Raw genomic sequence first — 27,695 nt, 5'->3', positions numbered from 1 at the left:
AGTGGAAGTTTTATTCCTGCCCGCACCATACTGCTCAAAACAGACACTTGCTCCATTCCAGCATACACAGCTAGGAGCTGAGCAAACTGTTGTGTGAGAGTCTTGAGCTTCTAAAGAGCACAAATTAGTGTTGTGGTGCAAAGGGGGTAATTCTAAAAAGAAAAAGTAGAAGTCCGTATGTTTTGTCTGAAATGAGTAGAAGAGACTGGGTTAGAGTGTATTCTCGATTTCATTCTTAGTGCTGAGAAACAAAGTCCACGCTTTAAAATTCCCGACTGATACAACTTTTTGTTCTTGCCTTTATGTCCACACTGTTAGTTGGGTCTTTTAGCTGTTTCATTTGTTGCATAGCAACAAGTCTGCCTAGTTTAATCCTTTTGTTTTTTTCCTGAGATGACTTGATTCTAGTGATGATGCTGTCTTTACAACAGGGTTTGTTAGGTTTGTCGATGCATTCATTGATCAGAACTCACTTCTATGGCATGATAAGGAAACTGTGTTGTTTTGGTCAGTAACCAACCTTTTCAGAGCCCCTTGACAGACTCTCTGCACAGAAATACAGCCGTCATCTGCAAACAGATGTTCCAGATATGGCACTAGCTTAGTTGGGACCTCTCTGTACCTAAAGAGGAATGTGCATTGGTGTGATCTCAAAACATTTGGGAATTTTGATGATTTGGACAAGGATAACTTTATCGAGTCTACCTAAATATAAATCAAATCGATAAATCGATACAGTTTTAAATGGAAATCAACTTCTTAGAAATATATTTAAAGAACTAGTTCGTTGAATATCATCACTACTTGATTAAACAGAAGCTTACATTGTATATATCTTACCAATAAAAATGAACGCTGTCTGGTTTAATTCAGAAAGCATCTCACTTTGTGGAAAGTACTGGAAAATTGTTAAGGGCAATTACTCCCTCATTTGAATCTAAAATATCAAAGTAAGGTCTAGTAAAGTAACACGAAAGAAAGATTTCTGCACTTTACATTGAACGTTTTCTGTCTTTCAAGCTTTGTCCGATCCAAGCAGCCGACTGTCAACGTCCCCCCCTCCTCCTGCCATTGCTGTTCCCTTGTTAGAAATGGGATTCTCCCTCAGACAGATAGCAAAGGCCATGGAAGCTACAGGTAAGTGATAATATCACTCTAAACTGAAAAATTAGATAAATATGAAACACTTCTTTTCCACTGGAATACTTAATCTTTACGTTCTATAACCATTAATGGAAAAAAATACTTTTTCCACCTCGTCAGTGATGTAATACAGTTTTGAAGGGTGATTTTCCTGCTTTCAGGTGCCAGAGGAGAAGCAGATGCCCAGAACATCACGGTGCTGGCCATGTGGATGATCGAGCACCCTGGAAACGAGGATGATGAAGAGCCCCAGTCAGAAGGGACGGCAGATTCACGGCATGGGACAATAGTCTCTGGAAGCGGTGGAAAATCCAGTGATTATTGCTATTTGCAGTCACCAGGTGACATCCCTTCTGCCGATGCCACTGAAATGGAGGAAGGCTTTAGTGAAAGGTAACATGTAGTCTTCTTCTAGTTGCTTGTAATCTGCTACTGAAACTGGAAATCTCTCCACTTCTTTGTTGGTGACAGAACATTACTTTGTAATGCCACTTTTGAATTTGGTTACAGCATTTTTTCTGCATTCTTCTTTATAAATGAATTCTTGGTTTGAATTGAAGTTTCCTTTCCCAGTCACCTTCACAAGCTTAGATCTAAACTATCAATTAAACAAGGAGGTGAGGGGCTGGTTTTCTTTTGGTTTGTTTTTAATCCTAAAAGTAGTGGTTGATTAATTCGAATTCCTGTTTTGCGAAAGAGGGCATGACTGAGGTAGCAACAACAGAAAGGTTCATTTGAAAACGGAGAAGAAGCTGAGTTCAAACTGTAGTTAACACTGGCAGCAGAAGATGGGTGCTCTCCCAACATTTCTGCAGTGCTCAGGCACTATGGAAGCATTGAATAGGTGTTAACATTGCTGCATCCCATTTGTTTGAGGTTAATCTCACAGGCAAAACCAGTAAATAAGTGCTGCAGTGGGACTGAAAATTCTTGAATTCCAAATTCTTTTTTTTCCTTCCGTGAAAGAAAAGAAATACCAATAAATACGATCTTATTCTTTTTCCTTACTTACTGTATTGTGGCTTTTACAACTTGGTTTGATTTACCTGTAAATTACCAATTCTTGTAGCCCTGATAATATGGATCACGTGGATAATGCGGCTTCTGCAAGCGGACCTCCTTGTAGAAGTCGATCAGCTGTCACCAGAAGGCACAAATTTGATTTAGCTGCCCGAACATTACTGGCACGTGCTGGTAAGTACATGGAGAGACTTTCCAGGAAGAGAAGGGGGATTGGTACTTAGCACGAGAGTCACAAAACTCTTCCTCAAATGTGTATCCGTGTGTATTTAACTGAAGTGCTCTCTGTGGTAATAAGTATCTTATGTTTAGCAGAAGAGTTAAAGCAAAAGGGAGTTGAAAGTGCAGTCATTGTTATTACATGCAAAATAAAAGTACTACTTTCCTTTTTTTTTCTCACTTGAGCGGGATTATACCGCTCCGTGCAGGCCCACAGGAATCAGAGCCGAAGGGAAGGGATATCCGCACAGCAGGACCCGGGGGCGCTTTATGACTTCAATTTGGATGAGGAGCTGGAGATCGACCTGGATGACGAAGCCATGGAAGCGATGTTCGGGCAAGACCTGGCCAGTGATAATGATATTCTGGGAATGTGGATCCCGGAGGTACTGGATTGGCCTACCTGGGTGTGTGTGACTGCAGCGGGGGCTGCTTCAACTTACTGCTTTTTGCATGGTGATGTTTTTACATTGAAAGTAACATGCGTATGCTTATAGCCTGTTTGAAAATATCTTACTAAATGCCAGCAATGCTTAAAATTTTCTTATATCCTGTAGCTTCACTTTCAGATTAAGAACGGTGCCTTCCTATGTTTCTTGCTCTGTACTTCTACGGGTACACGGTTTTTCTTCTCCCTCTGCTGAAGGATGAGAACAAAAGTAGTGTAGTTGTTTTGGTGATATCACTTACAAATCAAGTAGATGTTCCAGATTGCTTAGCTGTGTGGGATAATGAACACTTTACTGTAATGATAATAATAATAATATCATCTGATCTATGGCAAAGTGATTTGAATTTGAATCAGTTTTAATTTAATCATGTCATGTACTTCATTCTCTGGGAACACTATGGTGACAGCCCTCACTCAGCTGTTGTACAGCCCACTAAAATAGTTTTAAGGTGGAAGAGAAATATAATAACAGCATCTTATTAGTCTTTGGATTTGCATATCAAATTAGACAAGCAACCCACAAGACTAAGCTTTCAGCTCCTAATTGCAGTGTCCCCTGACTCATACGGAAGCAAGTTTCAGGATGTGTATTGAGTTTTTCAGAGAGCTTGTTTCCCTGGAACATCACAATGGAATTACTGACTTAGGACAGAAATGTTGTTCTAGAAGAATGAACTTTAGATTCCGACTAAGCCTTGAAATTAATTGACACAAATGATAATTGTTGCTGCTCAGTAAAGTCTGATTGTCTGGGAAAAAAAAGGATTCTTTGTTGGATCCGATCAAGTTCTGAGGAGATTCAGAGAACTTACAGTATTGAATGTGAACTAGCAGAGTTGTATGTGACAAGTTAGACTGTCTAGAGTTTTGCATCAGATCTGAAATGAAAGAAGAGAATCTCATCCTCTGAAACTTTACCTGGGAATGTTTTTCCTGTTCTGAGGTGGTCTGTTCTTCATTATGTCATAAATTGTCTATTTCTGCTTTGCTTTTGTGCAAGTTACCCATTTAAATATTCCTGCGTGCGTGTAACAGACACGGGGAGGAACATCCACCTAAGAATATTGGCCTGTTTTATATCTAAGATGAAGATATTTATCGTGCACAAATAACATGTGCAAATCTGGCCGTGCAGCACGTGTGCGACTCTGAAGACCGAGAGGAGGTGGTGGTTTGTGAGCTGTGCGAGTCCAGCGTCGTCAGCTTCAACCAGCACATGAAGAGGAACCACCCGGGCTGCGGGCGCAGCGCCAACCGGCAGGGCTATCGCAGCAACGGCTCCTACGTCGACGGGTGGTTCGGCGGGGAGTGCGGCAGCGGAAATCCCTATTATTTACTGTGCGGCGTCTGCAGGGAGAAGTACTTAGCCCTGAAGAGCAAATCTAAAGCGTCCACTTCTGAAAGGTACAGAAGTGCACAAGGGTGGGATGCTCTGTGTGAAGAAAGGAAACAACTTTAAAATGTTTACTGGCATTAGCGTTTTAAGAATTTGATTGAAGAAATGGAAACTCCTAGCAGAATTCGTCTTTATTTATTTTAATCGAGACTTAAAATAATTCTCTATATTCAACAAGTGCATATTTAGAAAAAAAAGTTGGCTTGATATTTCTATTTTTTAAGTGAAAAACAAGGAATTATTTCTTGGGACGTTGTCTACTTTTGTTGACTTTCAGGAACTTCCTTTTTCAGTTTCATCTGACAATTGCAGTATTTTTATGGGCGTTTCTCACATTAGTACTGCAAGACGCTTTCTCTCTCCACAGACACATGTAGAGGCCCTTTTATTTCTTCCTCTGTTACTAGCCATTTCCAGAAATCATATCTACACCGATCTAACAGTAAAGTAACTTAATAGTAGACCAAGTTTAACATTATAATGCATATATGTAGATTATTAGATCAATTAAGTTATTTTCTTTGTTATTTTTTCATACAGGTACAAAGGCCAGGCTCCTGATTTAATAGGAAAACAAGACAGTGTCTATGAAGGTACGTTTTTAAGTTGCTCACGATCTTTAATACTTTGCACTTGCACGGTGTTTTATTTTTACATAAAGGTGCTTCCATGCAAATGAACCTGTTGCGACACTGAACATGAAGGTGTATTTAAAAGCTTCTTCACACTAGCTGTAGTTTGCTTGGGTTTTTTTTCCTTTTTTAGTTCAAATGGGAAAAAAATCAGGGACTTTTTTTTCTTGCATCTTCCATCTAAGTAGCTGAAATGGCAAATACTTAACTTTAGATTATAAGATCTTGTGAGTATGTGTCATATCCAGAACTGCACATACAAAACCTTATGTTCAAACACGTTTCTTCAGCTAACTTTGTAGGGGTTAATTAGCAAAACTTAGAGTCTCAGAAGTCTGCCATTAGGCTTGGTCTTACTTTTTCTACCTTACTACGAGCAGAGCATGTCCTGAGGGCGGCTTTCACGTTAAACACTTTATTTCTGATGACTGCAGAATACCTTTCCCAGATGATTCTTTGGTTCTGGGCCTTTCTGTAGCTTGCATGATCCCAGCTGTATGATTTAGCGCATTTGTGTAAGAGTAAATGAGTGCTCCAGAATTTAACAGCAAGTCCAAATCCCAATAGAGAAAAAATGTAAGTTGGGAAGTGAATGAAATGCAGAACTCGGTTGCAATTATAGTGATTTTTTTATTTCCTGGGAATGAGAAGCAAAATCCTGGGTGTACCATTGTGACCTAAGAACTACATACATGCTTTTTGGATAAGTACGAAGACCAGAAATTTCTGGTATCTGTCTTCACTGTTGACTCCTTTGGAACACGCACCTGTTACCATGATTTAAAGCACAACTGGATGTCTACACTTTACACTATATTCCAGGTTTTGAAATGTCACGACCTCTCATTTCTGTGTTTTGAAAAAAAACCAGCTGGTTTGATGCTTCAGAGAATCTTCTATGAAACTTCTCTGCAGTAGAAATAAGGACCAAATTAAATGGAGGGGGGCAAGAGCGGGTTTTGATTTTCTGATTCACAATGTGGTGTCTGTGTCAACATCAGAAGATGAGTTATTAGGACTACTGTGTTGCAGATTACCATCCACATTTTTTACCCTGTATTGATTTTTGGTTTAATTAATTGAAATGATTTAATATTTTAGCTTTTGTAACCAAGTCTGATTATGTTTCTCCAATTCTAGAAGACTGGGATATGTTAGATGTAGACGAAGACGAAAAGCTGACAGGAGAAGAGGAGTTTGAATTACTGGCTGGACCTCTTGGGTTGAACGATCGACGTATTGTACCTGAGCCTGTCCAGTTCCCTGACAGCGACCCTCTGGGTGCTTCGGTCGCTATGGTGACAGCCACCAACAGTATGGAAGAGACACTGATGCAAATAGGTACGTTTGAAATCAGTTTCATCCAAAGAAGAAACACTCTTCCTTCAGTGTGATTTTATAGGGGCAATGGGCAAGTGGAGACAAGAGTTCTAAATTGCCCTTTTATTCTGGGGGAGTCAGAGAGAGGAGTATGAGGTATTTTTATTGGCAGAAGGCTCAAAGCTTTGATTTACTCATGAAATTGTGACTGTGGTCCTACAGTGAATGCTGGTAGCATGTTTTGCAGAACACACAGATGGAGTCATGGATTTAAGTTGGGCTTACTGAGCAGCCTGTTGAAATGCAGGATCAATATGTATGTTTGTAGCCCCCCCTAAAGGAAAAGAGAGGAATCGACATTAACTTGAGTATTGTCAAGTTGTGCTCATCTATCTTCGAAAACAAGGAATAATAAATTATGGAGTGTATTTCAGGAGTGTGTTTCCCTCTCAGTCATTATCACTGTAGTTCTGTATGTCTGAAATGTTGAAAAATTAATGAGTAATTTGCAAACTTAGGCCCAATTTGCTTCTGCACTTTTTTCTGTATGATACTGTTTTGTTTCTCTTTAAGCACTAACACAAATCATCATCATTATTTCCAAGGCTGTCATGGCTCTATAGAAAAAAGCTCTTCTGGCAGGATAACCTTAGGAGAACAAGCGGCTGCCCTGGTGAATCCCCACGACCGTGTTATGGCTCTCAGAAGAGTGACAGCTGCCGCCCAAGTCCTCCTGGCAAGAACTATGGTGATGAGAGCGCTCTCGCTCCTGTCCGTCAGGTTTGTGGCATCCTTGGCAACACTTCCACCTTTCCATTTGGAACCAGTTACCAAGCTGTGTTTGATAGACATGCAGTTTTAAGCTATTTGGGAAAGTGAGTTTCATTTTATGTAGTTGCGTCACGCTATTAAGAGAAAAAGTTCAGATGACTCTATTATTTTTAACCCTATCTTCAAACTTTATGAAAGAAACTTCTACATCTTATGTGGCAAGTAAACTCCAGTAGTATGAGCCATTTGGAACACAAAGATGCCGCCTTTGTCAGTGAGGTTTTGTTCATGGCAAGTGTCAGGAGTTAGAGGTAAACATTAGAGGGATGCAGCTGAAGTGCAGCAGTTGGTGGGGTGTGAGGATTTAAAAACTGGCTCTGTACAAGATAGCTGTGCAGCCATGAAGCCATCACAGAGATCTGACCTGTACCTGTGCGTATTGCCATAGTAGAACTCTAAACACCAGTTATCCATAAAACTTTGGTTATGAGTGATTCCAAGGAAACTCGTGGATTTTTGCAACGCAAGTCTGTGATATGGGGAAGGAGTGGAAGAGCTGCAGCTTCATTTCTCTTTCTCCTTCCCCCTGCATGTAACAACGTCCAGCTGGTCCAGCAGGCCGTGTTCACTAATGGCTTTGGTATAGCTATAACGAAACGTAACTGTCTTTTAAAATGTACTAATGAAACCAAGAGCATTTATATTCATTTTTGACAGCGGTTCCAGCTGTAGCCTGGCGGCTGGCCTTGAATCCTTGGGACTAACGGACATCAGAACTTTGGTACGTTTGATGTGCCTGGCGGCGGCGGGCAGAGCCGGGCTCTCCACCAGTCCAGCCACGGCCTCGAATCCCGCAGAGCGGTCCCGAGGAATCCACAGCAAAACCAGCAAACCCATCTCTTGTCTGGCCTACCTGAGTACGGCCGTGGGCTGTTTGGCCTCCAACACTCCTAGTGCTGCCAAACTGCTGGTGCAGTTATGTACACAGGTAGGACTGTTATTTCAATGTACATATTTATATTAAACTACTTATACAGGAGATGGAGCAATCTGGTTTGTACATATTGATAATCCGTGCTTTTATCTTCTGGAGTGTGATGGGGCCACCCTCAGTTTGAGGGTCTCTTTGGAGTTCTTGTTTATGGGTCTGAACAAGGGTATGTTTTTCCTGAGTGCTCTTTTCGAGTGGAGAAGAATGGATGTGATTTTGTATCGACAGGCTTTTTCTGTTGAAGTGGTTTTTTTTTAATTGAGTCATCTCTATGTGGAGCACAGATTGCTTATATTTAGAAACATATGATCTACAGCTGTGGACATGCAGCAGGATTTCACAGGCATCACGAAACTTCTAAGCCATCAGAGTAATCGTTTTGTTCTTCCGAGTTTGAAATTTAATTGTGGAAAAAATACAAGTGTTGGATGAGATACTGGATTTTCTTGTGTTACTGCTTCTTATGTTACCAACAGGTGCACAACTTTATAAAAAGTTCTTCTCTAAGCTCCCTTGTTCTCGGTGGTAATTCCTTTTTTGGCTGCATTAAGACTGGGTACCCCTCAGGGCAGGAGTCTTAAATTCCATATGGCATGTGATCCTTGCCTGTTAAAATAAAAGCAGTTGGGAGCTGAGAGTTTCTGAAAATAAATTGAAATCTTCAAAACTCTGCATGATCTGTTCAACTAAAAATGTTTCCCAAAAGTTTGGTTTTTCTGTTTGTTCTGGTTATTTATTGTCTTTAATTGTTTATTTTTAGAATTTGATTTCTGCAGCAACTGGTGTAAACTTGACAACAGTTGATGATCCAATTCAGCGGAAATTTTTGCCAAGTTTTTTAAGAGGAATTGCAGAAGAAAACAAACTTGTTACATCTCCGAATTTTGTGGTTACTCAAGCACTTGTAGCGCTTTTGGCAGACAAAGGGGCCAAACTGAGGCCAAATTATGATAAAGCAGAAATTGAAAAGAAAGGTATGATATGGCTTTGGTTTTAAATGTTGATTATTAAGTCTTCTATTCCTCATTTATATTTAAGGAGAGACTTTCTAGAATAATATAGAAATAAGTATACTTTTAAAAATCACAATTATAGAATAGTTTTGGTTGGAAGAGACCATGAGATTGAGTCCGACCCTTAATGTAACTCTGGCACTAAACAAATGTACAAAACTTGTTTTAATCAAAGTAATCTTATTGTTTAGTACACAGTTTTTACTTAGAAAAATGATCTTATTGCATAAATGCCACCACTTCAAAAAAAACCCTGAACCGTGTGGATTCCAAGCCATATGGCTGAGACATTCACCCTCGGTTGTGCCACCTGATGCAATTAGGGGAATAACAGTTGGTGGCTGTTCTGTCCCTGAGGGAGAAAGTTGTGCCGCCTCTGCTGGGAGAGGCTGGGGAGCCAAAAAGCAGCTGCAGTGACAGCAGCTTATTTTCCTATTGAAAAAGCACTTGCTTTGTGAACAACCGTTTTCCATATGGTGGCGATAGGGCTATTTGTAATTCTGTTCTTAAGGGCTTTAGGTGACATTTTAAAGGGGGTTCTTTTTCTCTTAGTATCAGGAGTGTTTTTTGTGATAGTTAACATGATCTCTAGTAATCTCTTTCCTTTCTTTCTGGAAATTATGGCTAATGCTGTGTTCATCTGTGTAATTCTGTTTGGCACTCATCTAGGCATCATCTCATTGTTTTGTTTAAGCAGGTTTAATTGCCCATTTGTATGCCCATCCTTCCTATGATCCTTCTGCTGTAGGCCCTCTGGAGCTGGCTAACGCCCTGGCAGCTTGCTGCCTCTCCTCAAGGTTATCTTCCCAGCACAGGCAGTGGGCTGCTCAGCAGCTGGTGCGAACTTTGGCAGCGCACGATCGAGATAATCAAACTGTTCCTCAGACCCTCGCTGATATGGGGGGAGACTTACGAAAATGTTCCTTCATCAAACTGGAGGCTCATCAGAACAAGGTAAGCGTGATTTCTCCCGCAGTTGTGTGGATTTCAATACTCTCTTTTGTAGAATACAGAAAAATACTAGTATTTTACAAATATACTGACTGAAATGATCTCCCACAAGAAGTAATTTTTTGGTGATTTATTGCTGAGGGTACCTCTGATGCAGAAAAATGCTCAGCTGCTTGGAAGCTTGAATTAAAGGGGACATAAGAGTGTTCTCACAGTCTTTGTCCAGTATTCTGTGCGATAGTGACCTGTGGTGCACAGGTCTGAATGAACTGTAGCGTCCTTATAAAGCGTGATAAATTACATTATGTGATACCATAAAAGTACAACAATACATTTGGTTTGATTGTAAAGTGTGTTTCAATAATGCAGCTAAGGCTTTGTCCCATTGGTTAGTGTTTGTTTAATATTAGTGAACAAATGTACCTAAGCTTTAGCTTTAAATTGTGGGTTTGCCATGATTCCTTTGGTATTTGTAGGTCATGACATGCGTTTGGTGCAATAAAAAGGGACTTTTGGCAACTAGTGGCAATGATGGCACCATCAGAGTGTGGAACGTCACCAAGAAGCAGTATTCACTGCAACAAACGTGTGTGCTCAACAAGCTGTAAGTGGATTCTTTATGGTGGTCAGATATTGAATTCAAGCTGTAATTGTGCAAGAGAATGAAAAGAACCAACCTTGCAATGTCTCCTGCACAGACATTCTCTCATTTTTCCTCTGGGGCTGTTGCTGTCCTTATGGCATGGGAAGGAAATCAAAGAGCTTAAAACTGAAAAAACAACTTAAATCTCAAGCTGATAGAGTATTACTACCTGTTATGTTAACTTTTTGTGTGAATATTGTTACATGTGTTACATTAATAGTTAAAATATCCTGTTACCCACTGTATTCACAAATGAAATGTCTCCTGCTTAAGCAAGAGCACACCAAAGGTTTGCCTCCTGCTTCTTCAAAAATAGAGGTGACACCGTATCGGGGCCAAAATATGCATCCTGGCAGTGTCATAGCTCTCATTTTCCTATTACTAAAATCAGTAAAAACTGTGCCTGTCATGTATAACCTTAAGGGCAATAAAACATATCAGTGGTCCCCTTACAGTTACCCAAAGCGAACTTTAAAATAGAATTTTAGAACAGTGCAACAATATTGTACAGGAGAAGGAGTCTAAGCCAGAACTGAGAGTAAGATGCATCTTTCATGTCTTCTGTCCAAGCTGTTTCATTTCATGACTCCCCAGGGAGTTTTGCTCTCACCAAAGATGTTACATTCAAGATACAAATAGGTAAAGTTAAAGATAATTAGACTTATTTTTCAAATTGAAACCTAACTTCAGATTTCTTACTGTGGAAATAACTAGTATCTCATTCTCTCATTTGAACTGGTTTTAAATAGAATATGGAACTGGGAGCAGAAAAAATTGGTACGTAATTATGGAGCAGAGGCTGGAAGACTCCATGTTTTAACTCTGATATTTCATTAATTCCATGTTTTCCTGTCTGCTTAAAGGAAATGGCCTTTTTAAATTGCATTATTTTACTCTCTTGCAGAGAAGGTGATTCTGAAGAAAGTCTGGGATCACCCAGTGACCTCAGTTTGTCTCTTGTATGTTGGAGCATCAGTGGCAAGTATCTGGCTGGAGCTACGGAAAAGATGGTGAACATCTGGCAAGTCAATGGTACGCTCTTAGTGACCTGTGGCGCCTCGTGATGCAACGTATTCTAGGGAAGCCACTAAGTTAGTGGGTATTGGTTTGCCTGAGAATTTAAGTGTGTGTGCTCTCCAGTTTAAATGCCAACCATCTTCCAGAATATTTTGTAAAGCTGCTTAACTAGAGGAAGGCACTAACCACAAATGGATGTGTAATTTACAATTAATTCAGTAGGAAACTTGATCAGTGTATGAATCCTTGTTGAATCAGAAATGTTTAGGTGTGAGGTTTGTTTTTGTCTGTAAATACGACCTTCCTGTAGTTGGCAAGAATTCCCTTTCTGCATGCAACAGGGAGAATGTGAAAATGGACTGAAAGAGCTGGAGGGAAGGGTCACTGGAGCGATCAGCTGGATGGAATGCCTTCTCATGAGAGAGGAACGAGGGAGCTTGCTTTATTTATTTGAACAAAAGAGTCTTGGAGGGGGAAGCTTATAAATAAATATGTCAGGAAGAGATACTTTGTGAGAAGCCCAGGGAAAAAGCAGCCATGTAAGCAAGTGGACAGTGGTGACACAAGAAGAAATGCAGATAAACTGGCTGTGAATAACTTCAAGAAAGTTTCTAATGTTCCAAAGACTCTGATGTCATATAAGGAGGAAAGACACCCAGGGAAGAAGTACTGTAGGATGAATTAGCTGAACTCATGAGATTGATTGTGGTAAGGACTGAACCTGACCCAGGAACGGCCCTTTCCAATTCTCTGGTTCAGTTTGTGGCATCTTTAAGTGGATTCTTTTGCATTTTTACTGTCGTTTGTGCTGCAATTGGATAATCCAGCATAAAACCTTTAGAACTCCTGTAAGAGTCACTTTGTCATTTCTGAATCATTATCCTGTTCTTTTGAGCCTATGAAAATCACCAGTTGCACAGCCCATGCTAACAGACAGGTCACAGGAGAAGTGGACATTTACCAAGTACTGAGGAATTCTGCTTCCTTCCTTAAAAGAACTGTGTAACTTGACTGATAATTGAGATTTGTGAGCTACATTTTGTGTATGCATAGATTAGTGGACCATTATTTCGTACGTTCGTAACTCCCATTAATTTGTACTGTGTCCTAGCTCTAAATAGGATCTCTTGATCTTCTCCCATGGAAAGTATTTTTGTTGTTTTCTTTTCTTTTTGAAGATGAAATAGTTTTAAAAGCCTTGTTGGTCTCCTAGGAGGAAAAGGACTATTGGACCTTCAGCCTCACTGGGTATCTGCTCTAGCTTGGCCAGAAGAAGGGCCAGCTGCAGTGTGGACAGGAGATGCTCCGGAACTATTGTTAATCGGTCGTATGGATGGATCTCTTGGTCTCATCGAAGTTGTAGATATTTCAACCATGCGCCGACTAGAACTGGAACACTGCTACAGAAAGGATGGTAGGTGTCTGTAGCAGTATTTAAGCAGAAATTAAAATCATGAATATGCCCCCCTTCCCCTCTGCAAACCTTCTCCCCCTTTTTTAAAAGTTACGTATATAATCTCAAATTTTTAATGATTGTTGATGGGATATGACTTCTGGTAATTTACCCGCAAGCGTCATTCAGTTGCATTCACGGGAGGAGAAAAGTGTGTGGGATCTCCACCTGCACCCCGGTTCTCCTGCAGCAGAAGCAAATGGTTGTAGCTGCTGGCTCAAATGCTCGCATTCCTGCCATTGTATAAAATCCATATCGATTCCCTGCAGCATCTCCTTTGTCTACAGATAACATGGAGTCAGCACCACTTGAATTACTGAATTATTGCCAATTTTCCGTGGTAGTTCCAGTCCCAGGGGACATGAAGTAGCACATCTTTGGTAGCACTGCATGGTTTTGCCCATTGCTGCCTTGGGAAATCTGCAGATTCTGTGGCAGAATCGAGTGAGGCAATACCTACACGCTAAGAAAGGCTCCACTTGTTTTCAGCGCTTTTCTTTGAAGCCTCCCTATCTCAGATACATATATAGGATTCAGCTACTTTTTTTTTCCCCCCTAGCATAATTCTTTTCACCATGTCAGGAACATAAATTAAATTACTTTAATAAAAAGAAGAATGGAAAAACTATTACAAAATATTCTCAACAACTGTGGCACTCAGTTTGACTTTACCATACAAATTCAAGAAAATTTTCAGACCAAAACTCACGTTTTTAGTGGGGGAAGTTGTTATGCACTTCATATTTTAGACGGCTACAGTACACAAACCTCTTTGGCAGGAGTGAAGCTCAGCTGAGTTTAATAAACGTGTGTTGTCTGTTTCCGTAGTGTCTGTCACATGCCTCGCCTGGTTCAGTGAAGACAGACCGTTTGCAGTTGGCTATTCAGATGGAAAATTGCTCATAGGAACAAAAGAACCACTTGAAAAAGGAGGAATTGTTCTAGTTGATGCACATAAGGTAGAGTTCATCTTGTTAAAGCTAATGCATAATTTTTGCAGGTAAAGATCTGTTTAAGCTATTTTCTGTATTTGAAAGATGTTCATGAAGTCAAGTGAATATTATTTTAAGAACACATACCTATTTCTGATACACATATTAAACACAATATATTTTAAAGGAACAGTCTACTACATTTTAAAAAGGGAAAAGCAAATGTTATAGCCTTTTCTGCTATTGGGGATTGTGAAGTGTGTGTACGTACAGTGACAGAGGTGTACTAAGGACACCGCTATGCATGTCTTGATTTAAAAGACTGTGGTTCTTTTATTTTGTAAAAGTGCTTGTAATAAATTTTAATTTTGGTTATGTCACAAGTTTTTGTAAAGCTTAAGTTCCTGTGCAGAGCACAAGATGTTTCTCTAACATTCAGGCAGAATGGTTTAGATCCTTTGCTTGGCTAGTATGTATTAATAAGTTATTAATAGTCCATGAATGATTCGTGAGGCTGAGAGGAGAATTCTGCAAGTGTAGGTGTAGTAAAAGCATCGAGTGCTCTGTGAACTGGTTGTGCTGTTTGCAGCACGGCAGTGACAGCAGTGAGCCTGCTGGGACATAGAACTCTACTTGCCCTCTCCCCTGGGGCTGTTCTGCTCTCCTGCCTCAGGCCCAAAGCTATGTCTGGCCCTGGTATGTTTATGAACCATGGACCATTGAGGTAATTCATACTACAATTTCATAATATAAAAAAAGAAGGAAAAATTGGCTACCATCTTAGGGGGAAAAAAAATCAAGAATGGTGTGCAATGAAAAGGGAACATTTTCTTTCTGTGCTTTCCCTTTAGTTTCTCATAGGAGCCTAGGATTTTATTATAATTTGACAGTTCTGAAAAGTATCATTATGATTTCATAATTGAAACTCACTATCTCTGTAGTGATTTGAGAATAAAATGTTCTTTATTATTAATAATTAAACATGACCTTAGCTCTGAGAGTTAAATTTTCTCTGTTCTCACTGCGTTACTTCATACTGACGTTTAATTTTTTGCAATCCAATAGGATATGATTGTTAGCATGAAGTGGGATCCAACTGGGAAGATTCTCCTGACGTGTGCCAAGGAAGAAACGGTGAAGCTCTGGGGATACGTGGGCGGCTGCTGGAGACGGCTGCACTCGCTGGCCAGCCCAGCTCTGGTCAACGGCATCGCCTGGTGCGCTCTGCCGGGGAAAGGACCCAAGCTGCAGCTTTTACTGGCTACGTATGTATTTTTTTTAATTGTTTATAGCTCTTTTGCAGGTCTTTTCTACCAGTCTCCAGTGTCCAGAGCAAAGGAAAGTTTGGTCTTTTTTAAAAATAACGTTAATTCAATAAGCCAGTTGTCATGAGATCCATAAGGCTTCAGAATCCAAATGGAGAGAGCAGCTCTGGTCGTGTTGCCGACTGTTCTCTCCATGCCATGACGCCTGTCTATGGTGGTCCTGCCTGAAATTCTTCTGTTTCATCCAAATATTTTTTAAAAAGCTGTGGGGTAGGGTGGAATAGGAAAAAAAGCGTTTATCCTTTGGGAACATGCCTTTCCGCTTTAGATTAAGTGATACCATTTTGTAGGACGGTGGTGAAGGCTACTGACAAGTTAATACCAGACCACTGCTATTTTGTTAGTTAATACCTTTGCTTTGTTTTGCTGATTTCCCCTGACTTCATTTAGAGGATGCCACAACGGCTTGGTGTGCGTCTGGACCGTTCCTCAGGACATCGTGGTCACTTCGCAGTCCAGCCCAGCTTGCTCAGAAGGATGGTGGGACCCAGAAACAAGTGCCAAGGTAAAAGGAGTAAACTTGGTGTTTCAGAAATTCTCTTTGCTCATTCTGAAATTGAAGGAAAAGAGTGTGAGCAAGTTACTCAAATCTCACCATTTCCTGAGAGAAGACATTTGCTAAAAAGAAGTTTATTTTGCATTTGTGTATGTGTGGGCATCTTCAAAACAGGAAATGAAAAATCACAGGTTTAAATGAATTTTATTTGGCTAAAAATTATATTTTGTTCTGTTTTCATTTTTTTTAAAAGATGATAAATTTATACCAAAATTTAGTAAGAGTTTTAAATTGTTTCTAGATAAAAATAAATCATTACGTAAATTGTAATGTGGTATTTAACGCTGATGGTGTATTGTAAAGGGACAAAAGATAATGTGATGAAGATGTTTAGAAAATATGATCATAGTCTTTATTGTTATCTTGTGGAAACTACTGCATCTCTGCAGATGATCAGTATTTATTGCAGAATACAGAAGCTGTTACGCTATTCCATTTTCTCTCAATAGTTCACAGTGTTCCATAACTCTGAACTGATTTTCAGGATGGATACAGAAAAGCAGTGGAAGTCAAGTGTGTATTTCAGCTGAGAGGACACATCACTCCGGTTCGGACTGTTGCATTCAGTCCTGATGGGCTGGCTTTAGTATCTGGTGGACTCGGTGGCCTCATGAATATTTGGTCTTTACGGGTAAGATCACCTTTGATGTGATGTGATTCTTCATTGAGTCTGGGTATTTAAAATGGCCAAGGCATCAAGCTAGCTTTCTTTTTTTTTTTTTCCTTCCAGTATGTTAGAAACATTAGAGAAAGTATGGTATAAAATAATGGTATAAAATCATCAATAATAAAATCTAAATTGAAATTGTACTTAATATTGAAGGATTTTCTATTTTATGGTTCTACAGTTGATTCATGCTGTAGGCTTGGTGAGGTGAGTCAGGCTTTGCAGAACCAGCCACCCTCTTTGTAGCTGGGAACAATATCCTCATAGTTTAAAAGCTTTCCCAGGAAATCAGATAATGTGGGTTATCAAACACTTCCAAATCCTTAGTTTCATTATCTCCTTAGTATGATAGAACACTAGATTTTTTTTTCACTTTCAGTATAAACATTTCAGTTTTAAATAGTTATTGAACGGCTTGAGATTATATCATCCTTAGGAATATAATCGCGTGCATTTAAACAGAAATGAGCTGTGTATCCACACTGACTCCAGCCCTTCTGTCCATAGGATGGCTCCGTGTTACAGAGTGTCGTGATCGGGTCTGGAGCAATTCAGACTGCAGTGTGGATACCTGAGGTTGGAGTAGCTGCTTGCTCAAACAGATCAAAGGTGACATGATGTGTTAAATTCATGTTCTTGCAAGTTTTTGACTAAAAGAAAATGCCATTTGTCTGTCTTGCCCTTTTTCTTTCTTTTAGAAACATGCAGATAAAAATATCTGTCTTAACTGCATTATATTTTTGAGACACACTGCTTTGGCCTTCAACGATCATCTGACCCTAGAAAGAGTGGTGTTTTTTTAATAGTATGCCGTGTTTAATTTGGAGGGGCGGGTGGAATCCTTCTGAGCCAGTGGTTATTCAGGATGCTGCACACCACTTACATCACCTTAGGTAATGGCAGCAGCTGTAAATGGACAAGGAATACATGCAGGAGACAGCTGTGGGTTTTTTTCCTTTATGCAATATGAAGAAATGCTTAATTTGCCCTAGCAAATAATTCAGTGATCTAACTTAATCTGAAGTAGCCTCAACCTCAGAAATTTTAAGGAGCAGCAGAATTTACTTCCATGTTTGCTGGGTAAGGAACTGCTGGCATCTGAACAGAAGTTTTGTAACAGCTGATTGTTCCAAAAGATGGTATTTTTGGTGAATGAAGATAAAGCTGCCACAAGGTATGGCTCCTGTTAGTAGAGTGGATCTAACTATTTTGGGATTCTTTGAAAGTCTTTTGTGAATTCAGACCTAATACTGAAAGTCACATTACAAGGCAAATCTTAAACTGAGATTATACTGAAACTAAATCTTAAACTAAGTCTGCAGCATTCACTGAAATTAACTCTGCTTTAGGTAACTGATGATAAATCAGTGGAGCTGAATAATCCCACCTTATGAATTTTTAACTTCTCGTGTGTCTTGTGACTGCTGTTGAACAGGATGTGTTGGTAGTGAACTGTACGTCAGAGTGGATATCTTCCAACCACGTGCTTGCCACGTGTAGGACGGCACTGAAACAGCAAGGAGTTCTGGGATTAAATATGGCTCCTTGCATGCGAGCTTTCTTGGAACGTTTGCCAATCATGCTTCAGGAGCAGTATGCTTATGAAAAGGTAAGAAGACCTAATGCGAACATGTAAAATTCATGACTGACATGAGGTCACTGAATTTTGGCTGGTTTCAGTCTTTCCCCACAGAGACCCCAGGAGACTTTGCCACAGCCTGTTTGCAAATATCTTTCAGTATTCTCAGAGCTGGTAGTCTCCTAATGTGAGAATATTTACAATATTAGAAAAACTTTGATTAAGCATGGAAGAAGCTATTTTTCTACAGTACTAGCTTTGGAGGACTCCTCTTTCCAAGTTGATTAATATGTATTTCTAACTTTGCATGTTCAATTTCTCTCTCCCACTGCCCCCCCCCCTTTAGCCCCACGTTGTTTGTGGAGACCAGCTTGTCCACAGCCCGTACATGCAGTGCTTGGCCTCGCTCGCCGTGGGTCTGCACCTGGACCAGCTCTTGTGCAACCCCCCAGTCCCACCCCACCACCAGAACTGCCTCCCCGATCCCTCGGCCTGGAATCCCACCGAGTGGGCCTGGCTCGAGTGCTTCTCCACCACCATCAAAGCTGCTGAAGCCCTGGCCAAGGGGGCTCAGTTCCCAGAATCCTTTTCTGTCCCGGACCTGGAGCCTGTTCCAGAGGACGAACTTGCTCTCTTAATGGTAAGATGTGCTACATTGCCTCAGCAAAACAGTTGCTATTGAGCGTGTGGTACGATGCAGTAAACATCTCTGAACTGTAAAGATTTATAGTCGTTAACATAAGCACCAGCAATAACTCTAAGTTCAGTTTTTAACTAAGCAGTTGAATATACTGTGGAGATTGCTCCCTGTCTGTAGTCAGGAGCACAAGTCAGTTGCATATTAAAAACCAAAATACAACCCAAAACTGTGACAGTGATTTTCATACGTGACAGAATCAAAAAAACGTAGAGCTTTACAATGCTTTTTTTAGAGTACCTATTTTGGCACATTTCTACAGCAGATTATTTTGCAAGTGCCAGTTGTCTTTGACTTGTGATATGTAAACCAAAACAGAAATTTTGGATTAAGAATTTTTTATCAGCAAGCTTACAAGCCAGTGTTTGCAATTAAAACTTCAAAAAGCCTGTAGCATCAGTGATCAGGGCAAGATTACTTCATCATAAATTTGGTTTGTTTTTCTGTTTTTATTTTGATTGCAAGCCATGGGTAAGAGTGTCATCGCTAGATAGATCTAGTAAGGAAATAAACTTGGCCTAGGGACAAAAGTAAAGTATTTGAGCCTGCCCACATTCATTCTTACTGCTATATCGTTTAGGATAATTTGGATGTTAATATTGTTCTTAGTTAGAAAGGAAAACATGTATTTCATAACAGCAAAAGAATGTGCATCTCTTGCACTGAATGTGGTAACTGTGGCTTTTGTTGTGTAGGACAACAGTAAATGGATCAATGGGATGGACGAGCAGATCATGTCTTGGGCAACATCAAGGCCAGAGGTTAGTCAAGTTGATGAGTTCGGGGTATTTTTGTTGTCAGTTTTTTGTTTATTTTGTTCTGAAGTTTTTTTGTCAGGTGCGGGGTATTCTAGTTTATTTTAATGATTTTTAAATGTTAGTAAGCTATTGAAAGTACTGTTGTTCTAAAGCATTGTTTTGTGTTGTTCCATAGGATTGGCACTTGGGAGGCAAATGTGATGTGTACCTGTGGGGTGCAGGACGACACGGACAGTTGGCAGAAGCTGGGAGAAATGTCATGATACCAGTAGCAGCACCTTCCTTCTCTCAGGCTCAGCAGGTGATCATCTGAAAACACTCACATGCTTTTATTTTTAACGATTTAGCATGTGTTGGTTGTACAGTTTGTCAAAATCTCTCTCAAAATGTCTTTTCAGTTTGTTGTTTGAATTTACTATAAAGTACCCCTAAAACATGTGTTTTCACTAAAGACAAAGTCTTTAATTATTTGACAAATGCAAATCACGAAGCCATTCGTGTTTGATCTTCTAAGCATGACTTGAAAATTCCTGCACAGCTTTGACATAATAATACATGTGCCAGTTTTGTTTTCTGAAATAATGTTGACATGGAGTATGGAAGCATCAGAACTAGATCTCAGGTAGGAGTATATTGTGAGTTCTCTCACTGGAAGAAGGGTTGCAAAACTAGTAGCAAGTGTCAGTGAAGTAATTTATGTTGTCACATAGGTATTAATGGTGTGGCAGAAGAGTCTGTTGTCTGAATATAATTACAAAGGAAAAAAAGAAAATATTGTAATGCAGGTGATACAGTGTTTCTGCATCTAACAGAAAAGTCTTTCAAACTCCTTTGTGTCTTTCTAAACCAGGTTGTTTGTGGTCAGAATTGTACTTTTGTCATTCAAGCCAATGGCACGGTTCTGGCTTGTGGAGAAGGGAGCTATGGGCGGCTGGGACAAGGAAACTCTGATGATCTTCACGTGTTAACAGTCATTTCAGCACTGCAGGGTGAGACTCTGGGGGGTGGAATGAGTCCAGTGATAAAGCCCAAATAAGCATTTTCATAGTGAATGTAATTATTTGTGTTGATGCTCTTTGTGCAGATTTATACATCAAAATATTGTGGTCTATAACTAAAAAATCGAACAAATAGACTAGATGCTTATCTCTCCTTAAGACTGAAGTAGTAATATGTTAAAATTCCTTAATTTTAAGAAGGCTTCAGGGAAAAGCGTTTGCTCAAGATGGGAGCGTTTCATTTCAAAACTAATGGCAAGCCAGAAGCTTAGGTCATACATGAGAAGACGAAGGTTTTGTTCAAAATAAGAATAAACAAATTGTTATAAGAAGAGAACTGTTACGGTAGTCGGTTCCTTTCTGCAGACTTAATTGGCTGCCACCAGGGGTACTTGTTAGGAGTTTATGATTATTTTTATTATAATTTAGTCTAAACTACGTTTTCTGATTTTTCTGTAACAGGCTTTGTGGTGACCCAGCTGGTGACCTCGTGTGGCTCTGACGGGCATTCCATGGCTCTGACAGAGAGCGGGGAAGTCTTCAGCTGGGGGGATGGAGATTATGGCAAACTGGGCCATGGGAACAGCGACAGGCAGCGCAGGCCCAGGCAGATCGAGGCTCTGCAAGGAGAAGAAGTGGTGCAGGTGCCAAAATCTTTACTGTCTCCTCCACACTGCAGCTGTGGCAGCCCCATGCTAGGAACATTCCAGAACCACTTTCAGTCTTGGCAGTTTGGGTTCATATACCGAGTGAAAACAGGCGGCTGTTTATTTCTCTCCATTTAGAAGTTTCCCTTGGTCCTTGTCAGGTGACTTTGACCTACAAAACCAGTGTCTGAGACCTCCTCCTAAGTACTGAGTGTGCATTAGAACAATGCACAAAAACGTGTTTGGCTTCGACTGGAGGTTTCTTTATAAAATATAAACTATTCCTACAACAAAAGCAACATACTGGCAGAAAACAGCAGTTGATAAAAATAAAAAATGAAATGTCTGAAAGCCTTTCTTTACCCAGATACTCACCTGTTCTCCTCCTGAACTTTACTACTGAGAAGATTAAGAGAGAGGTTGTTGGAGAAATCATTAATACTAAAATATCTGTATTTTAGCTCTTTATTAAGTGAATGTAGTCTATGGGAGGAAAAAATATTACATACTTACCTGAAATAGCTGATATGATTTCCCCCCCAAAATTCATGTGTGTAAAAATTGATAACTATATTGCTTCCAGATGTCATGTGGCTTCAAACACTCAGCTGTGGTGACAGCAGATGGTAAACTTTTCACATTTGGAAATGGTGATTATGGTCGATTAGGACTTGGAAATACTTCCAATAAGAAACTTCCAGAAAGAGTGACGGCGCTGGAAGGTTACCAGATTGGACAGGCATGTTTTATCTAAAACTAGCCATGTATCTCTATGTAAAGCTGATGTTTTCAACATATTTAAGTGTTCTGTTGGAGTTGTGGGTTTTTTTGGTGGTTTGTTTGGTTTGGGTTTGTTTCTTTGTTTGTTTATGGGGGTTTTGTTTGGTTTTGTTTGTGGTGGTGGTGTTTTTTACCATGGCTTTTCTTTTGATTATGATGCCTATTTTTAGAAATAATTACTTTCCTGACTCTTTTGATCCTCTTTCTGCAAAACTGCTCGCGTCTTTTAACATTTTCGTATTCTTAAACTGAGCACATGCAGCATTAATACTGTCCTTTGCTTGTGGTCCTAAATGCCTTGAGTAATGGATGTTTAAATGGTTTTAAAAGGCTACTTATTTTTTAAAACACCATTTTTCTTCTCTTAAAGGCAGTTGGGGTGTTTGAGTTAGTAGCAAGTTAGCAAAAACTGTGCTAATAACATATTTCTCACCCAGGTGGCCTGTGGACTCAATCATACTGTAGCTGTGTCAACAGACGGCTCAATGGTTTGGGCTTTTGGAGACGGAGATTATGGCAAACTTGGTTTGGGAAATTCCACTGCAAAATCCTCGCCGCAGGTTAGAATTCATAGGGCAATTACACTTTGCATAAATTCTTAGTGTTGTTAAATGTGTTACACAGTGTTGAGAGTCTAATTATTAATTCCATCTACTATACTGTTCTGACACAATCTGGCATAAATCGTTCTGATGATATGTTGTGCTGAGCCTGACACTTCAAAGGATTTCACATCAATACTAGTGACCTTATCTCAGTGGCAATACAAATAGTGAAAATTTTAGGATTAGCTTAAAGATGAGAGCTTTCTTATTTTGGAATTTTGGGGGGAAGGTTCTTTACACATTCATCGGCTTCCTCTGGAGCCACTCCCCACTTACTCCTACTAACAAAAAAGGTATTTTGAATCGTTGTGTGTAGAATAAAGTGTTAATTCCACTAAAGAAAAAAACTGCATCTCAGTTTCCTGCGTTAATTTACAAGCATTAATCAGAGTAATCCTGCAATGCATGCATTGCACAGTGAGCATTGTAAAATTTCTTTCTGGAAGCAGGAGTTACAGATGAAATTCACGTTTGCTTTCTGTTTAGATCCTCACAATACCATAGCAATTTTTCCTTTCACTTACCCTTTAGAAAGTGGATATTCTTTGTGGAATTGGAATAAAAAAAGTTGCCTGCGGAACCCAATTCTCTGTTGCACTGACAAAAGATGGTCACGTATATACTTTTGGACAAGGTAGGACAATCTGCTATTTGGACCTTTCCATCTATAGGTTTCTGTATACTGCAAATGAAAAGGGAGAACAATATGACGTAAGACTTACAGAAGGCTACATCTTACATTTGTTCTGACCTAATCTGAATTTTGGAACTTCAGCAATGCAATTTTAACATAGGCCTACTATCCAGATTTGTAGCTCTATCTAGTTTGATCTCAGGCTAGCCTTTCAGTTTACTAATTTACTTTTTGAAGTGTTTTCCTAAAACTTCCTTCATTTAATTTCACATGTCCAAAAACCTTGGGTTACTTAAATGTTTACTTGGTCTAATGAAGCATATGCCTTAAAAATCTGGGCAGGAGAGTTTGCAAATGCACTGAATTAAACATGTTTAAACTTCTCAAGTCGGTTAATTCATGTGCATTATAAAACCATACATTTGGATCTAAAAGTCTTGGTTTAAGAGAATTTTATTTTGTTTCACTTTAAGTGAAAATAGCAGCTCTAAATGAGCACTGTAAGAACTGCTGGTTTGTAGGAAACATACACCAGATTTCTCCCTGAGCGGCTGCACTGGTGTCACGGTTCCAAGACCACGGAGAATTGCATTTTGTCCCTCCCTGACTTCCGCCTGCAAGTACCATTAACATTTTGCTGTTCTTTACATACACAGCTGTGTGCTTGCCATTCCAGATCGCCTGATAGGTTTGCCAGAAGGTCGCGCTCGCAATCACAACAGACCCCAACAAGTGCCCGTGCTGTCTGGAATCTTCATTGAGGACATCGCGGTGGGAGCGGAGCACACGCTGGCTCTGTCATCCACAGGGGACGTGTACGCCTGGGGGAGCAACTCCGAGGGGCAGGTATGTCCCGAGCCCTCTTTATTTCTGACCTCTCTAAGGCCGGAATTGTGCTTTGCAGACACATTTGGAATTACTTTATTTTGGTGGAAAAGAAAGCTTTCATTTTTTTTCTCCTCCATCCCCACCTGCTCAGCCATAATAACATTTTAGGCATTTCCATTATTTCCTTTTTTATTTCCTGTGCCCTACATGGTAGTAGTTTGGGAAAGCACTGAAAACATTCTACGCCAATTATTCTAATCAAAGGTTATTTTAGAAAATTACAAATTACATAATTCTTGAGCTGACCTAAATTTTTTCAATATCGTAACATTTATGGTTGGTATCAATCAGATTTAGATGCTTTTCTTAAAGAAAATATAGAGTAACATTTTTAGAGAGTGATTTTTTACAATCAGAAAAAATAATAGTAAATCTTTTCTTTTCTTTGGGACCCTAATTTTACCCTTGCCATGAAAAAGTCCATTTTCCTCCCTCTCCCCATGTATAACTGAAATTTTTGAAAGGACTTCAGCTTCTTGACAGTTTTGTATGCTACAAGCATAAGAAGAAGCCTCTTGATATATGTTGGCTGTTAGTGTTTCAGGAATTTTGGGCAAAGTTCGTCCTCTGGTTACTTCAGGATTCCGTTTTCGACAAGAGTTGTTGAGAAAGTTGTTTAGAATAATTTCTGAGATTAACCTCAAAATGTGAGGGTAAAAAATTCCGACTAACCTCCTTCTGTCAGCCTGCTTTAGATGATTTTTCTTGCAGTGCAAAAAAATTGTTTTATATGAAGTGGTAAAAAAAATCCTGTTTTAAATGAAATTTTCACTTGTAGAATATGAAATTAGAATCTGATAGGAAACTATCAGTAAAAAGTCAGAACAGCTTCAGTGAACGTTAAACAAATCGTATTTTCATCAGCCATTATAACAATCTATGTGCTAGAGCAAAAATGGTGTTTAAATGGCACAGAAGAGACATATGAGCTCTCTTGATTGTGCACGAGAAAGACTGTGCACCATAGGTGATTCAGCAGCATGGATTAGTCCCTTGGTGTGCAGAAAAGCTTCCAAAAATCTCCAACTGTGTTAAGGTCTCTTTGACACCTAGATCTGCTACTCCCATTGAGTATGGATGCAATGTTTTATCAAAAATAAAAGGTAAATGCTAGCATAATAAAAGATGTATATGGTATTTTTTATCCCTTTTTTTACCATTTGTTCTGAAGTGTTGCTTAGAGACTTAGAAGTATCATCGCAGTTGATTCTTCTTTGTCCCTTTTACATCTGTTATAAATGTCAGCTTGGACTGGGCCATACCAACCATGTCAGAGAACCAACCCTCATAACAGTCCTGCAAGGAAAGAACATCCGACAGATTTCAGCGGGACGTTGCCACAGCGCTGCCTGGACCGCTCCAGCGGTTCCACCAAGAGCTCCAGGTAAACAACTCAGATTGTTTGTGTGGTCATTTGGTTTAGTCTTTGTGTTTCCCGGGCGATGAGTGGAACAAGAACTTCTGAACATTTGGGACTGAATTTGTTCTGCTTTATATCTGCGCAGGTTTTCAAATTATTTTAGCCTCTTAATTTTGCTGTTGTCTTGGTTTAACTCCAGTAGGCAGCTAAACACCATGTAAGCTACTGTGAAGAAAATCAACTCCATCACAGCTACCCCTTATGAAATAATGGGGTTTTATTCTTTTTCTGTGGTAGGTGTTTCCGTGCCTTTACAGCTTGGTTTACCTGATGCCATTCCACCACAGTACGGGGCACTGAAAGAAGTGAGCATTCACACAGTACGAGCAAGGCTCAGACTGCTGTACCATTTTTCTGACCTCATGTACTCTTCATGGAGATTACTTAACCTCAGTCCCAATAACCAGGTAAAATTCCATTTGTTCAAAAAAGCAGCTTATCTATGTTCTGTGTTATGCCATGTCACTGGAGAGTTTCTGACCAGATCAAGAGGGATCTTAGCTTCTATCATTTTTTGGTAATAAATTTAAAAAAAAAAAAAAAGTAAATCCAGATTAAACCAAACTTTGTTGAGGCATCGTAACATATTTTTGTTTATGGTAACATTGATGTGTCAGTGTTTCAGCTTCTAAAAGCTCACTAGCCTCAAAGCTAAAAGCAGAAGTACTAACTGGTCTGTTTCCAGAACGTGCTAGTGACTATTAAGAAGGTTTGTATTCTGTAAAGAATGGACTTAATATCCTTTATTAAGAAGTTTCTTCTCATACCACCTTATTGCAGAACAGTACATCTCATTACAACGCTGGGACGTGGGGAATCGTTCAAGGACAGCTGAGGCCCTTGCTAGCACCACGAGTATACACGCTGCCCATGGTCCGCTCCATAGGAAAAACTATGGTACAGGGGAAGAACTACGGGCCGCAGATTACTGTGAAGAGGATATCTACCAGGTCAGTAGTATTTTCACAGGCTTTGTATTAGACCTCAAATACTGACATTGATACATTTTCCATAACTTTTGGCGTACTGAGCTAGCTCTCTCTGTCCAAATTTGTTATTATGTGTTAATGAGTTACATTGTATGGCTGTATCTTTTTTTGTTTGTTTTTTGAAAGAGGTCGGAAATGCAAGCCCATTTTTGTACAGATAGCAAGACAAGTGGTAAAGCTGAATGCATCAGACCTTCGCCTACCTTCCCGTGCCTGGAAAGTGAAACTGGTTGGAGAAGGAGCTGATGATGCAGGTGGAGTGTTCGATGACACCATTACAGAAATGTGTCAGGTATGAAAAGTCAAAAACTACTTCAAAATGCGTCAGTAGAGTTCTTGTTCTCTCTGGAGTCTTTAGGTGTTTTTCACATTTCCTTTTTGCAGCTTAACAAATAATTTTTCTTCAGTCCTAAGGCACAACAGTACAGGTGCCAACTTAGGGATGTCGGTGAGGGTAAAACAATCTCCCCAGATTGCAAAGAGGTGCCATAAGGCCACACGATAATTAATGTTACAGCAGGCCCCTGGAATTCAGAGATGGCCCCTATACATTGTGGGAGCATTTTGTAGCCTCCCATTCTGTCCAACCAATACCTTCTATAAAATAATTTGTACTGTATTCCGTGATGACCGTACATTCCATGTGTACAATACAGGAGCACCTCAAGTAGGTGTTTCTTACATGCGTCACCTCTCAGGTTCAGTGCTGGAAAGGAGATCGGTAGTGGAAAGGGCACATTTTTGCCTGTCTGTAACCAGGATACTTTTGTTATTATCAACACAGCTGTCTTTTCAGATTCTCCTGGAAACTGAACGCTTCAGACTACCAGGCCTAAGATAAAGCTGGTCAATGCTAATGTGTGCTGCTCATAGTTTTAAAGGTGTGTCTCAGCCCCTTGACACAGCTGTGATTGTAGCCAGGAGGAAGATTCAAGACAATGCTGGCTGGAAAGTTTGGTTGTTCCTTAAGTCTTCCAGGAGCCTCAAAACGCAAAATATGTGGATCAGTGAAGCTAATTAGTGTATCTCCTTAGTCTGGGACAGGGCAACAGCTATGGATAGTGCTGGAGCTGGCACTGGAGTTAGAGGTAGGATACAGAATGGAAGAAACTGAAGAACTCAATTTATTAATGGAATTTCTGAGCCACGTAAGACCAGAGTAGGGTTAATTCAGGTAAGGGCTTGAGGTGTAATTTTGAG

At 39.8% G+C, this 27,695-nt stretch overlaps 2 protein-coding genes across 9 annotated transcripts in view; one reads left to right on the top strand and one right to left on the bottom strand.

The window, feature by feature from the left end:
- The window catches only part of LOC136106993 (enhancer of mRNA-decapping protein 3), a 361,619-nt gene that overhangs the window by 283,166 nt on the left and 50,758 nt on the right, over positions 1-27,695 (bottom strand). The window lies entirely within an intron of this gene.
- HERC1 (HECT and RLD domain containing E3 ubiquitin protein ligase family member 1) overlaps positions 1-27,695 on the top strand; it is a 110,977-nt gene that overhangs the window by 78,874 nt on the left and 4,408 nt on the right. For 6 of the 8 annotated variants that reach the window (XM_065847328.2, XM_065847333.2, XM_065847329.2 and 3 more), the window contains exons 41-73: positions 1,021-1,137; positions 1,305-1,536; positions 2,213-2,337; positions 2,569-2,789; positions 3,969-4,237; positions 4,770-4,822; positions 6,002-6,202; positions 6,787-6,961; positions 7,670-7,940; positions 8,704-8,917; positions 9,654-9,910; positions 10,384-10,511; positions 11,455-11,582; positions 12,781-12,981; positions 13,849-13,979; positions 15,018-15,217; positions 15,668-15,782; positions 16,318-16,464; positions 17,008-17,109; positions 17,936-18,109; positions 18,426-18,719; positions 19,472-19,537; positions 19,710-19,835; positions 20,385-20,523; positions 20,995-21,176; positions 21,763-21,918; positions 22,397-22,519; positions 23,096-23,198; positions 23,875-24,044; positions 25,332-25,470; positions 25,744-25,913; positions 26,287-26,456; positions 26,622-26,787. In XM_065847328.2, the coding sequence (XP_065703400.1) occupies positions 1,021-1,137; positions 1,305-1,536; positions 2,213-2,337; positions 2,569-2,789; positions 3,969-4,237; positions 4,770-4,822; positions 6,002-6,202; positions 6,787-6,961; positions 7,670-7,940; positions 8,704-8,917; positions 9,654-9,910; positions 10,384-10,511; positions 11,455-11,582; positions 12,781-12,981; positions 13,849-13,979; positions 15,018-15,217; positions 15,668-15,782; positions 16,318-16,464; positions 17,008-17,109; positions 17,936-18,109; positions 18,426-18,719; positions 19,472-19,537; positions 19,710-19,835; positions 20,385-20,523; positions 20,995-21,176; positions 21,763-21,918; positions 22,397-22,519; positions 23,096-23,198; positions 23,875-24,044; positions 25,332-25,470; positions 25,744-25,913; positions 26,287-26,456; positions 26,622-26,787 (5,465 nt within the window). The remainder of the gene's footprint in view (positions 1-1,020; positions 1,138-1,304; positions 1,537-2,212; positions 2,338-2,568; positions 2,790-3,968; positions 4,238-4,769; positions 4,823-6,001; positions 6,203-6,786; positions 6,962-7,669; positions 7,941-8,703; positions 8,918-9,653; positions 9,911-10,383; positions 10,512-11,454; positions 11,583-12,780; positions 12,982-13,848; positions 13,980-15,017; positions 15,218-15,667; positions 15,783-16,317; positions 16,465-17,007; positions 17,110-17,935; positions 18,110-18,425; positions 18,720-19,471; positions 19,538-19,709; positions 19,836-20,384; positions 20,524-20,994; positions 21,177-21,762; positions 21,919-22,396; positions 22,520-23,095; positions 23,199-23,874; positions 24,045-25,331; positions 25,471-25,743; positions 25,914-26,286; positions 26,457-26,621; positions 26,788-27,695) is intronic. The other 2 variants (XM_065847330.2, XM_065847334.2) reach the window with 2 other exon arrangements.

Source organism: Patagioenas fasciata, chromosome 12, assembly GCF_037038585.1.
Source record: "Patagioenas fasciata isolate bPatFas1 chromosome 12, bPatFas1.hap1, whole genome shotgun sequence".
Taxonomy (NCBI): domain Eukaryota; kingdom Metazoa; phylum Chordata; class Aves; order Columbiformes; family Columbidae; genus Patagioenas; species Patagioenas fasciata.
The sequence above is the reverse complement of the archived record's forward strand: the minus strand, read 5'-3'. Positions and strand labels throughout refer to the sequence as shown.